This window comes from Callorhinus ursinus, unplaced genomic scaffold (genome assembly GCF_003265705.2).
Source record: "Callorhinus ursinus isolate GAN/ISIS: 27379988/994484 unplaced genomic scaffold, GSC_fseal_2.0 scaffold2, whole genome shotgun sequence".
In the NCBI taxonomy this organism is placed as follows: Eukaryota; Metazoa; Chordata; class Mammalia; order Carnivora; family Otariidae; genus Callorhinus; species Callorhinus ursinus.
In genome coordinates this window covers 98,198,542-98,210,542 of record NW_027397064.1, presented here as the reverse complement: position 1 = coordinate 98,210,542, position 12,001 = coordinate 98,198,542, and the positions used below count along the sequence as shown (strand labels likewise).

The 12,001-nt window shown below is 45.9% G+C and overlaps 1 protein-coding gene across 4 annotated transcripts in view; it reads left to right on the top strand.

Moving 5' to 3' along the window:
* CCDC93 (CCC complex scaffolding subunit CCDC93) overlaps window positions 1-12,001 on the top strand; it is a 92,092-nt gene that overhangs the window by 54,230 nt on the left and 25,861 nt on the right. For all 4 annotated transcript variants that reach the window (XM_025857247.2, XM_025857242.2, XM_073884940.1 and 1 more), the window contains 5 exons: window positions 2,418-2,534; window positions 5,563-5,625; window positions 9,197-9,270; window positions 10,680-10,761; window positions 11,224-11,295. In XM_025857247.2, coding sequence (XP_025713032.1) covers window positions 2,418-2,534; window positions 5,563-5,625; window positions 9,197-9,270; window positions 10,680-10,761; window positions 11,224-11,295 — 408 coding nt within the window. The remainder of the gene's footprint in view (window positions 1-2,417; window positions 2,535-5,562; window positions 5,626-9,196; window positions 9,271-10,679; window positions 10,762-11,223; window positions 11,296-12,001) is intronic.

Sequence of the window (12,001 nt, the reverse complement as noted above, 5' to 3'; positions counted from 1 at the left end):
ATAGTAAAAGAGGGAGAAAAAGAGAAAGAGATAGCCAACTAGCCTGGAAACCTTCTTTCCAGATATCAAGATAACTACTGGTTTTCCTGTAAGAAGCGTTCTTAGAAGCGAAGTCAGAGGCCTTGATTTTAAAACAAAGTTGTATGTATGCCAGGTAGGTAAAGAAGCTGGGTGGGAAATACACTTTTCATGGTCTTAGGACCTTGGCCACAAAAGCAGTTCATCAGCAAACCTTCTAAAACTTGGAGACACCATCCAAGCCAGACCAGAGGTGCAGAACAGCACTGAATGAGTATGTGCTTGCCCCCAAAGACTGAGGGAAGTCTGGGGGGTAAGCGAGACACTGATCCCCTGGAGCCTGCCAGCCCACAGCTCTATCTGGTCTAGAGCCACACAGGCAAGTTGTAGGAGGTCAGGATATTCAAGATAATCCTGACATCAAACATAGGGACATAACCTGTGGGGTAGTTCCAACGAACAGGGAATTAATTCTATTTCAAATGTCAATAAATCATGAGCTAGAAGGCTTATGTAATTCTCCGAGATAAGTTAAATGCTCTGAAGATATGCCAGAGACATGTAGGAAATCAGTGTCCAGGAATCTGAGTTGGATGTTAAAACCCAAATCTGAAAGTGAATTATAAGAAAAAGCTATTAAATATATAGCAGACAAAAGTGGCCAAATTAATGGCATAGTTCAGGGTGACACCATCAAAGTAAAGGAGATATAATTAGCTCATTATAATTCTGTTTCCGACAAGTGATTTGGAAATTGAGAGGGAGTGGTCCTTCCTCCACCCTCTTTTTTTATACTCAAGTCATTTTCAGAAACAATTCTCCCTCCCTAGACTACAGGTTGTGAATATCTTGATACGACCAAATGTATTTTTAAAAGGTAATTCCAATTCCCAGAGATTCAGATAAGCTGGAGTGACAGTTTCCACAGTCCCAGGTTTCAAGGCTAGATATGTTGTAATACCAAATGCTTAGTTTTTCTATTTCCTTGATGGCCCACCAGTCCAGGAGATGGAAAGCCATATTCCTTACTGTTTTATGCAGCCATATCCTGCTGGTTGTTCCCCACCTCCGGAGCCATTAAGCAGCAAAAACTCATCATCTGTTAGTAGTGCTGCTGAATTATTCAGGGAAATCCTTAACCAAAATAAATGGTGACTATTCCATCCAATTTTTCCTCCTCCTCACTTTCCCATCTCTTTTCCCCATGGGCAGATCTTCTAGACTTTCAAGCTTATGATTACTGCTAAAACATGCAGGAAAAATTAAGTACCTGAATAGTTGTGTTGCACTTGGGCTTAAAGTCAGTACTTAGTTTGGTACTGGGATACTTCCAGTCAAAAAGGAAATGTGGTGGAAATAGGCATTTGTTTAATAAAGCTCATCTAAGCTCTTTTATGATCATCTAAGAAGTATTAGAAGGACTCCTATTAACAGTAAGGGCGCCTGGGTGGCTCAGATGGTTAAGTGTCTGCCTTCGGCTCGGGTCATGATCCCAGGGTCCTGGGATTGAGCCCCACATCAGGCTCCCTGCTGAGCAGGGAGCCTGCTTCTCCCTCTCCCTCTGCCTGCTCCTTCTGCTTGTGCTCTCTCTCTGTCAAATAAATAAAATCTTAAAAAAAAAAAACGTAAAATTGACCTTTTGTTTGTCCTGAGGCTGATGTTTGTGTTCCGTGTCCATAACAAGCTACCTCCTCCTCTGTGTGGTTTCTCAGTGCTGTTCCTGCATTCACCCAGAAATCTCTCCCTGACTCACTTCAAGGCCTGACAGGTCTGCTGCCTGCTCAACCCTTTTTTTCCCTTCCCTCCTCACATTCAGTTTAAGGAATCTCCTGCTGCCCCATCAGCCACTTCCATCCCTCTCAGATCTATCCTCTGTGAACACCAAAAGAGTAGAAACAAGAAATGGTTAAAAGGGAATTGACCCATGAATGGGGGGCGGGGGGAATAAACTAATAGGCTGTTTGTTGCTTTTCATGATAAATGCTTCCAAACAGTTAAACTTTTTGACCATGTATTTACAATACTTCAGTGAAAGTGAATCATTTCATCATTCTTGATAACTCCAGAGCAGTCTTACAAAGATATTGATATGACCATGTTCTTCCTTTGACGGTGCCTGTTGCCTATATGATACCAGCATAACGACAGTTACATATTCCTATGCACATGCTGATCCCTCTGCCAGGAATGCAGATTCCCTTGGTAAGGATCTTGATCATTGTGTTAGAATCTTCTTCTCTGGACCTGGGTTTTGCATAAGACCCCATGGCTGCCCTGGCTTGGTTTTGACAGGCTGCCGAGTTGTGCTCTGCCCCAGGGTAAGCAGGGATGGGTCTGTCTTTTGTAAACTGAGGTGGGCTTACTAAATCCTTTGGGCTTGCCCTCCCTGTTTCCCACAGCAGTCTGAGCTGTCAGCTGAAGAAAGTCCAGAAAAATTAGGAACCTCCCAACTTCATCGTCGAAAAGTCATCTCCTTGAACAAGCAGATTCTGCAGAAGACCAAACATCTGGAAGAGGTTGGTGTTTTCTTTTTATAATTTCATTCAAGTAATATGAAACTTTTCTTCAAGAAGGGAGAGACTGGGGAAGGAGTGAAGATGTTTATTTTAGAATGGAGGTTCTAGAACAGGGATTAGCACACTATAGCCCTTGGGCCAATCCAGCTGCCACCTGTTTTTGTAAGTAAGGTTTTATTGGAATACATGTACATCTATTTGTTTACATACTTTCTGTGGCTGCTTTCAAGCTCCAGGGGCAGAACTAAGTAGTTGCAGCAGAGACCACATGGCCCAGAAAGCCTAAAATATTGAATACTTGGCCCTTCCCAAATGTGGCTCACAAAGCCTAAAATATTTACCATCTGGCCCAAAATGAGAAAATTTGCCAACCTCGTTCTAGACAATCACAAGACTTAAGAATAGCGTTTATTGATTGACAAATGTTCACTGAGCGCTACTCTGTGCTAGGCATAAAACTAGGCTGTGGAGATGAATGAAGAACTAACTCATTCTTTTCACACAACATCCTTGTGGAGGAGTAGTGTACTACTCTTATCCTCATTTTATGAATAAGGAAACTTAGAAACAGAGAAGTGAAGTAGTTTTGCCTGTGATCACACAGCTTACTAATGGTAAAACCAAAATTTTGAATATAAAGATCTACCTCATTGTTTTGAATTGACTTCATAGTGCAACATATTGTATACATACTGTAATTTACTGTACCCGTCCCCTGTTCATGGGTATGTAGATTGTTTCAGGGTTCCCCCCCCAACTGCAAATTTATGTTACCATGAACATCTTTGTACAGTCATCTTTGTGCAAATATGTAAGTATTTGTGTAAGATTGATTTTATTTTTTTTTTAAAGATTTATTTATTTATTTATTTATTTGAGAGAGAGAATGAGATAGAGAGAGAGCATGAGAGGGGAGAGGGTCAGAGGGAGAAGCAGACTCCCTGCTGAGCAGGGAGCCCGATGTGGGACTCGATCTCGGGACTCCAGGATCATGACCTGAGCCGAAGGCAGTCGCTTAACCAACTGAGCCACCCAGGCGCCCTGTAAGATTGATTTTAGAAAGTGGAATTGCCGGGTCAAAAATACAGGCATTTTCTATTTTGCTCGAAACCATCAAATTATTCACCATTTTACCAGTTTTTATGTCTACCAACAGTATATGAGAGAATCCAAACTCTTTAAATCCAAGAACTCCTGTTCCGAGATCATGCAGGTGGAAAGCGAGCAGGATGCACTCGTGGCCTTGGTGACAACCGTGGGGAGAGTCCTAGCCCAACAGAGAAATGGAAGGAGGGGCAAAGCAAGAGAAGGAGTAAAGAGCATCTCATGGTCCGCAGCTAGTAGGCAGCTGAGCAGAAACCTGAGATTGAGGAAGGAAAGAGGAATCCAGAAAGGGGGTGGTAACCCGCTGCTGAATTTGGGGGTGAGTCTAGGGGTTAATGATGAAGAAGAAAATGAGGGTAGGACAATCATGAAGGATTCCAGCAAGATAAAAAGTAGGCTAAGCTACTGGGGCATCCCCTGTTTGAGAAAAGATGGTCAGATGAGCAGATGAAGAGAGCTCTTATTAGTTAAATTAATCAAAGGGAAGAGATGAGTCTTCCCTTCTTAGCAAGCTACGTCCCTGCCAAGATCCAGCTCGCATGAGTCTTTGTTGTGAAGCCTTCCTTAGATGCCCTGTTGAGCCAGACTCTCCTTGGTCCTCCCCTGGGCCTGGCTCTGCCCCAGCTATTCTCATACTCTGATCCCCAGCTCACTGGGTCAAGATCCTTGCGGGCAAGGACTGTGTCATGTTTGTCACCTCCTCCCACACACCTCATGTGAGCAGAGCACTGGGTAAATGTCAGAGCGGTGGCGGGGTAGGTGCGCGGGTGAGAGGTGGACAGGAAGGTGCGGAATGCTAGGACCCCTTCCTAGAGCCACAAAAGGGCTTCAAGAAAGAGTTCAGTCACTAGTATTTCAAGAGAAAAACAAACTCTCCAGAAATGCTCTCTGCTGGTTACACAACATGTCAATGAAAGTTGTCATTGCACAGATGGCTTCCTTTAAAAAGGGAAAAGCCAGGGCCACCTGCTTCCCTCCTTTATCACTCTTGCTCTGTGCTTGAGTCGGCTACTTGATAGGCCTTGTTGGAAAGGTAACCATTCATCAGACTAGAAGCGTGATTTAGGAGTAGTGATTTCTGAAGGCGACATAATTCTTAATGGGTTGCTTACATGTTCAAGGATGGGGCAAGTTATTTTGAAGCAGTCATTGAGATACAGGATAAAATTTCTCATTGCTAATTTGTATGCGGGTAACCACCAGAGTCTGATGTCATTTTCTGCCACTTTCCCTTTTCAAAAGTGGAATTGTACAAACCCTCTGAGCTTTCGATGAATGTTTTCAGATTTCTAAAAGTTCACAGACAGCACGAGGATATATCTGTTAGGAAGGAAAAGAGAAATGACATTTTCCTGATGTAAGTTTACAGTCATGTAACTTTGAACAGGAAAGGTATTTCATTTTCTGTCTCTTCGTGTTGAAGTCCTGAATTTGTTCTTCTATCTCAGATTGTTTGCCCGTCAGTCATTCTGTGCTAGAATCCTGAGTTGTGAAATGCAGTTTGTATTCTGGGAATGGGCATAGTGGTTAAGTGAACTGATTGTAGCCATACAGAAAAGTCAGACCTGGATTTGAATCCTGGCTTTATCAGTTAGCAGCCGTGAAACTTTTGTCCAGTAACTTAACCCCTCTGAGTCTTTATTTCCTCATCTGTAGAATAAGAAAAATGTCTTCTTCCATTGATTGTGTAGATTCAATGATAGGATTTATGTAGAATATCTAGTTTGTCACCTGATGTGTGGTTGGTGCTAATTATATGAATTTTTTCTTCATTTGTTGTTGGCAACCATTCTGAAATTCCCACACTCACTCAGTTTAAACTGTTGAATTTCCATTTTCCCATCTGTGAGACGGGGATCCCACCCACAGCTGTGCTGTTGTGAGGACTGAATGAGAGCAGATATCTTTTCTCTTTCTTTCACAGCTGCAGGCAAGTCATACCAGCCTACAAGCCAGATACGATGAAACAAAGCAAACTCTGACAGAGGTGAGGAGATTTTCAGAACCGCTTTTGACCTGCACCACTAATGGAATGCCCTCTATCGTCAGTCTGTGTGGGGTTTCAGGGCTCGGGGCCATCTGGGGACAGAGGACAAGCACATGGTAGTGCATGACCCCTGCCCTCAGGTTACCCGTGCTCCCACGTTCTAAAGCCTCAGCCATCTTGGCAGGAGACATTGCCATGGGCCCTGAGGATCGGGAAGGGCTTCCTGTGGAAGGCCAGGCTGATGGGCAGGGCACGGGCCTCACAGAACTTGAAGGGCCCCTCACGGTGAGTGGGCCCCACTCCGCTACAACCTCCACAAGCTGCAGGCCTTAGAATAGCTTCGAAATCCTGAATTCTTAAAGACTGAGAGGGTTTCTTTTGATACGATGAGAGAACTGCAGAGGGCTGTGATTTGTTGTTCGGAATTGCCGGCTTACTTCTAGGCGGGATGGGGGACAGGGTCTCAGGAGGAGGAGGGCGATGGGTATATTTCAAACCACGTGATCTGGGTTTCGAGTGTGCCACCTCCCATCAGCCGGAGTGTTGTTTACCTCCCACTTCTCATTGCCTAGGCAACCAGGCCAGGAAAACAAACGCTTCTGATGCCGGCTCTGTCATGAGGGGTTTCGATATCTGTGTCCCTCACGTTTCCATAGAAAGCTGCCCTCATCTGGATGTGCTGGTCCCTCCTGGTGATTTTGACCGTGCTCGAGCTCTAGCTGTATTCTGCAAGGGCCGTACGCAGGGCCCGCCCAGTACTTCCCGAACTGTGTGGAAGCCGGACTGATCCTCAGAGACCTCTCTGAGACTAAGGCAACCACCCCCCTTCTTTAAATTTCACGTGAAATTTGCCCACTTCAAATTCTTGTTTCTGTAGCCATATGTGGCACCGCCTTGCTGTCCTGCTGACAAAACTTTGTAATTCTGACCTGGGCTCATCTCTTCAGTGATTGTCGGAATGTTTGAAAAGGGCAGGCAAAAGAATGAGAGTTAGAGTGAATTTTTTTTCATTATTTCCAAAGATGCCTGTGTTGCATTTGGACAGATGAGCTCTCTTTACACTGCTCGGTGACTGCATTCCTATGGGTTGGATGGCCCACTCCTGGGGTGGAACCCTGCCGCTATCTAAACGTTAATGCCACAGAGTCCTTGGCGTGAAGTTTGCCAAGTCATAGATCAGTTTTTGTATAACCATCTGGGCGAGATTAAAGGCAAAGCGTCTTGATACCAATTTCCTAAGACACTTACGTGCCTTAGGATATAAATCCTAAGTGGCTCTGAAGTCATTTTCTTTGTCCTAAGTCGGGTATTTGTTGAGCTCCTTTCATGTGCTAGAAGGGTAGGGAGTGTGATTTAAGTCAATAATAGGAGATGGTGTTCTTATCCTCAGATAATCATAGCAGCCAGCATCAGTGTGTGCTGGGTGTGCCCTGGGCACCTCCCTTCTACCAGTCCCCGACTCTCCGTGACCACACTAGCAACGCTGTTACCATCCCTGTTCTGCAGATGGGTTACTGAAGCCGTGCAGAGGCTTCCAGAACTCCAGCACTGTGTGTGTGGCCCCAAAGACCTCTCCGAGGGCTCACTCTGTATAGTAGGGCAGTCACACTAAGTCCCATCTATAGGAAAATGGGATCTGTACCAAACCTGGCACTCAGCAGCTTCCGAAGAAGCCTGACTGGTCAGAATACTGAAGACCAGACCCCTGAATAAGTAATGAACTTCACCTTTGGGTCTCAGCCTCCTTATCCGTTCCATTCAAGGATTGGCCGACACGAGCACTCTGACCCCTTTCCCCCCCATGGGCCCTGGTTTCACCTTCTCAGTGACTCCTGCCCTCCCACGGTAACCTGGCGGCCTCAAAAAACAGGGAAGACCTGTCTTTCTGGCAGATTGGGTAAAGTCGAGCAGGGCAGGGAAGGTCAAGGACAGATGGCAGCACGTGACGCCCACAGAGAGGCTGCGCGCCCCTGCAGAGGTGGGCCGCCCGCAGCGAGCCTGTCCACTTTTTGGTTTCGGCAATCCCGACTTTAATTTCCTGTGTGTGAGGTTGGTTCTTTGTAGTATATGCAGTATTCTCTCCCATTTCTCTCAGGGCATTAATGGTGTCTAAGGTTTTTCTTGATCTATAAACTGTCTTCTGATCAAAATTCATTTGTTCTGTTTTACCTTTCTCATTTTGTGGTCTTACCTTCCTTCACGTGTCTGATAGTCCTTGGTGGTGTGCTTATCCTTGATTCTGAAACTCCCCGTTACCAGCTGCGTGGGTTCTGTCCCCATGGCCTCCAGCCTGCTTCGGGTGATTATTCTGGAAGGGTGGCTTCTACTGTTGGGTGAGATCAGCCAGTAGTAAGTGGTATTTGGGGCCTGGGCACTCCGCCTTTCACCCGGGTCTGGCCGATTCTGGGAGCCTGCCTGCCTGCCTCTGGGGCTTGAGCTCCAGCTCGAGGGTAGGGGAGCCAGGCTTCACTGCTTAGCCCAGCTGGCTCTCCCACTGTGACGCCAGCCCCGCAGACCGTCCTTCCTGTGTCTGCTGATCCCGCACCGCAGGCCTCCTCAGCCCTGCCTCTCTGTTGGCCATCTTCTTGGCCCCGAGGTACCCGCTCCTGTAGTTGACCCTAATTGTCTGGGTTTTTTAGGACTTGAGGCAAGAAGGGCTGATTGCAACTTGTGCTCTTCTGTTTTCAGCTAGCACCCTTGGAACCTTTTTTAACTTGTTTCTTGTTTTTTGGGGTTTTGTTTGAGTAGGTAACACAATTCACATAGTTCAAAATTCAGAAAGTGCAAAGGTTGTACCGCTGTAGCCCAACCATATAGTTACCTGAGAGTAACTGGTCTCTTACGAATCTTTTCAGAAATATTTCATGCACATACAGGTAACATGTATATCCTTTTATACATGTATACATTCAGGGTATACATTCCCTTATACACACTGGAAAGACATGGCATTGATGTTTTGTACATTGTTTTCTTCCAGCTAACAGTAGATCCTAGAGATAAATCACCATAAAAGAGCTGCTTTATTCTTACTTTTTTTTTTTAGCGGCTTAACATTCTGTGATACAACTGTACACCTTATAAATGGAAACCCGAGTTTCTTTAAAATTTCTATTTTTAAATCCTCACTGTCTGACTCAGAAGAAGAAAGTGAAGCTATTCAAGAAGATGGATTTAACCTAGCCCTGCTCAGAGCCATGACCGTGGTAGTGTGGCATTTCAACCAGGTCTGTCTCTCGTAGCCTCTTCTTACTTCCCCCTTCCCGCTGACCTGCCGAAAGGCACCTGCTGTCGGCACTACTTTTGGCTTTCCAGCCATCTGCTGCTGTGACTTAGAGCTATTGCCAAGGTTTCTTGTACCAAAAGGGTCCGGTGTTGACCTTTCCGTGCCGTCCTCCCCCACCCCATCCTGTTTCTCTCGTCCACCTGTTTTCTCCAGCGTACAGCCAGGTCCGGTGGGCTGGGCCAGCGGCCAGACGTGGGGTGCAGATGTGAGCCTGGGGAGGGAGGATGCACTCACTCTGCTGTCCTCCCCAGTCCCGAGCGGCAGCACCTTCTTTCTCTCTCGCAGCTGAAGCATCACAGTGAGAAGCTGGACAAAGAGCAAGCGGCCCTGGAGAAGATAGAATCCAAAGCGGATCCCAGGTGAGAGGTTTCAGCCTATGTGTATTTTCTCCTTGAAGAAAGTTAAGTCTGCCAGTGCCTGGTGGTTTATTTTGTTTGAGCACAGGACCAAGGAGCCCAGGGTCATTGCCTCCAGCCCCACACAGGTCATTTCCTTCCACATGCCCTATCCAGAATGTGGCGACTCCCCGTTGCTCGGGCACATGCTGACCTATGGTGCCGCCGCACAGAGCCGGCCACCTCGTTCTCCTGATTCCCCTTGGGAGGAGAAGCAGCATATTTTTACTTTTGCTTTTTTTGGTTTTTCTGTTTTTGAGAACCAAATAATACATTCGCAGAACAAAAAGGCATGTGGTGAAAGTCTTCCTCCCTGCCCCCACCCCCATGTGCCCCAGCCACCCAGTCCTCCTTGGCGTCAACCCTGGCTACCAGATTTCTTACTGTTAACATTTCAGCCCCGCCTCCTTGGGATTAAAGGTGCTTAAATTAAAGATTAAAGGTGCAGTATTTTATTTTATTTTTTTTTTATTAACTAAGAAACAGCTGCTGGGCTTTTTTTTTCTTCATTTTAAATTGTCTTTAACAATGTAAGTTACATGTGAGATTCACTTACATTTGACCTTTTTAGCACCAAATCGGTGAGGTGGTCAAAGCTCCCTGGATGTCACTCATTTGAATGATAAAAAGCCTCAGGCACGGATTGAGCAGCCCCAGATTTGAAGTACATTTTTTTTTTAAAGATTTTATTTATTTATTTGACAGAGAGACACAGCAAGAGAGAGAACACAAGCAGGGGGAGTGGGAGAGGGAGAAGCAGGCTTCCTGCCGAGCAGGGAGCCCGACGTGGGGCTCAATCCCAGGACCCTGGGATCATGACCTGAGCCAAAGGCAGACACGTAATGACTGAGCCACCCAGGCGCCCCTGAAGGACATTTTTAGCAAAGAAGTACCCACAGATTACTTGGCTTGATAATTAGAAACCCTTCTTTCATGATATGGAGCAAAGTCCTGTCAGATACTTGACGTTTTTATTTTCCAGTTAATTCTTTTAATGACCCTAAGCAATTTGTTTCCTTTTCATGGAAATTAGAGACGGTTTATGATGCTGTCTATGCTCTGAGGACTGTTGAGTAATTGGTACCAAGGATCCAGGACTCTTGAAACTCATTGATGTTTCTGCAGTTGACATTTTAATTCTGGGTTCTGTGATGTTTGTTTGGATGGGGCCTGATGGGCTTGGGTATATAAATGAGTAATAATGTCAGTTAAATAGTAGTCATTATCACTTGTGGAGAACCCATTAGACAGTCTTGGGAGAGACAAAGGAAAATAAAAAGGGAGTCCCTCTTTAGCTGGGGGCTTGGTTTTAGTTGTGATTCAGAAAATCATAACAGCTTTCCATATGTCATTGTTTGGTCTTCTCTCTTCAGTATCCTGCAGAACTTGAGAGCACTTGTAGCCATGAATGAAAATCTGAAAAGTCAGGAACAAGAGTTTAAAGCACATTGTCGAGTAAGTGTTGCTTGATGTCAGCAGACCTTGAACCAGGACTCTTGTGAAATCTCTCACCTTACTTCCCCTTATCCCGTTGTGGCGTCCTACTCGGGTGCCATCGGAAAAGTAGAATCCTGGAGCAGTTCTGTCAGTTGTGTAAGATGAATAGGGTGCTACAGTGGGTGCCCCCCAGGGGTGCCGGAAGGGAGTGAGATTAGTAACTGGGTGTGCCAAACCCCAAATTGAGAGCACAGTCTAACAAACACTAATTTACAAACATATATGTATGTATATATTTAAAAGTCTTAGAAAGTGTGAAAGAATAACATCATGTGAACCCAGGGCTGTCCTGTAAAAGTAGGTTGCCTGTGTGTCGTGTGGTAAGCCCTCGTTCCAGGCAGTCCAGCAGAGGGGCGGTGCGTGCACAAGTCCATTTCCTAGCTTGTCTGAGTTTTGTAAATGTTTGTTTCACTTTTAAAGGAGGAGATGACACGGCTGCAGCAGGAAATTGAAAACCTGAAAGCCGAGAGAGCACCAGGCGGAGAGGAGAAGGTAAATACAGGCTCCAAAGGACCTGTTAGGTGCTGTTGTGACTTCTCAGTGGAAGGATTTCTGGGGGACTGCAGCAGAGAGTCTGACGCTAAGAAGGACCGGCCAGTTCCCATAACCTGGTCCTCTGAACACACACTTCCCAACTCTTTTCAGCACAGGATTTTCTTAGATTTCCATGCCTCCCCTTTTTCTTCTGCTGGTGGATAAAAGGCAGCAGTGGGTGTGCACCAAGCAGCCACCCCAGATGGCAATAACCAAATGACAAGTCTGGCCTCTCTCTCCATTTAGGGAAGGGGCATTTCTAGGAATTCTGAGCTCTGTTTCCCAGGGAACCTGTTCTCTAAGTGTTGTACGGCTTTATTGGTCCCATCCTCCACTCCTGCCTAGGGACAGGCCCCACCCCTAAAAGGCAGGGGGAAGCAGAAAACAAGAGGTAGCATCAGAGCCCCAGTGCACTGAACATTGCTGGACGTACGGAACACGTCCGACCAGCTGCTCTCAGGACAGAGGACTTGCTCCTCCGAGGAGCTAGTGTGAGCTTCCATTAAAAGTTAAGTTAAAACACAGGCCGGAAAGAAAAGTGTTTCTCTCACCAAATGAGATTGTAGGGATTGCTGTTTGTGTTTCCCCCTCTCACACTTCGTTCCAAGCTCATTCCCTGAGACCCCCTGTGCTTAGATTGCGCGAGCTAGACATGGTCTCAGAG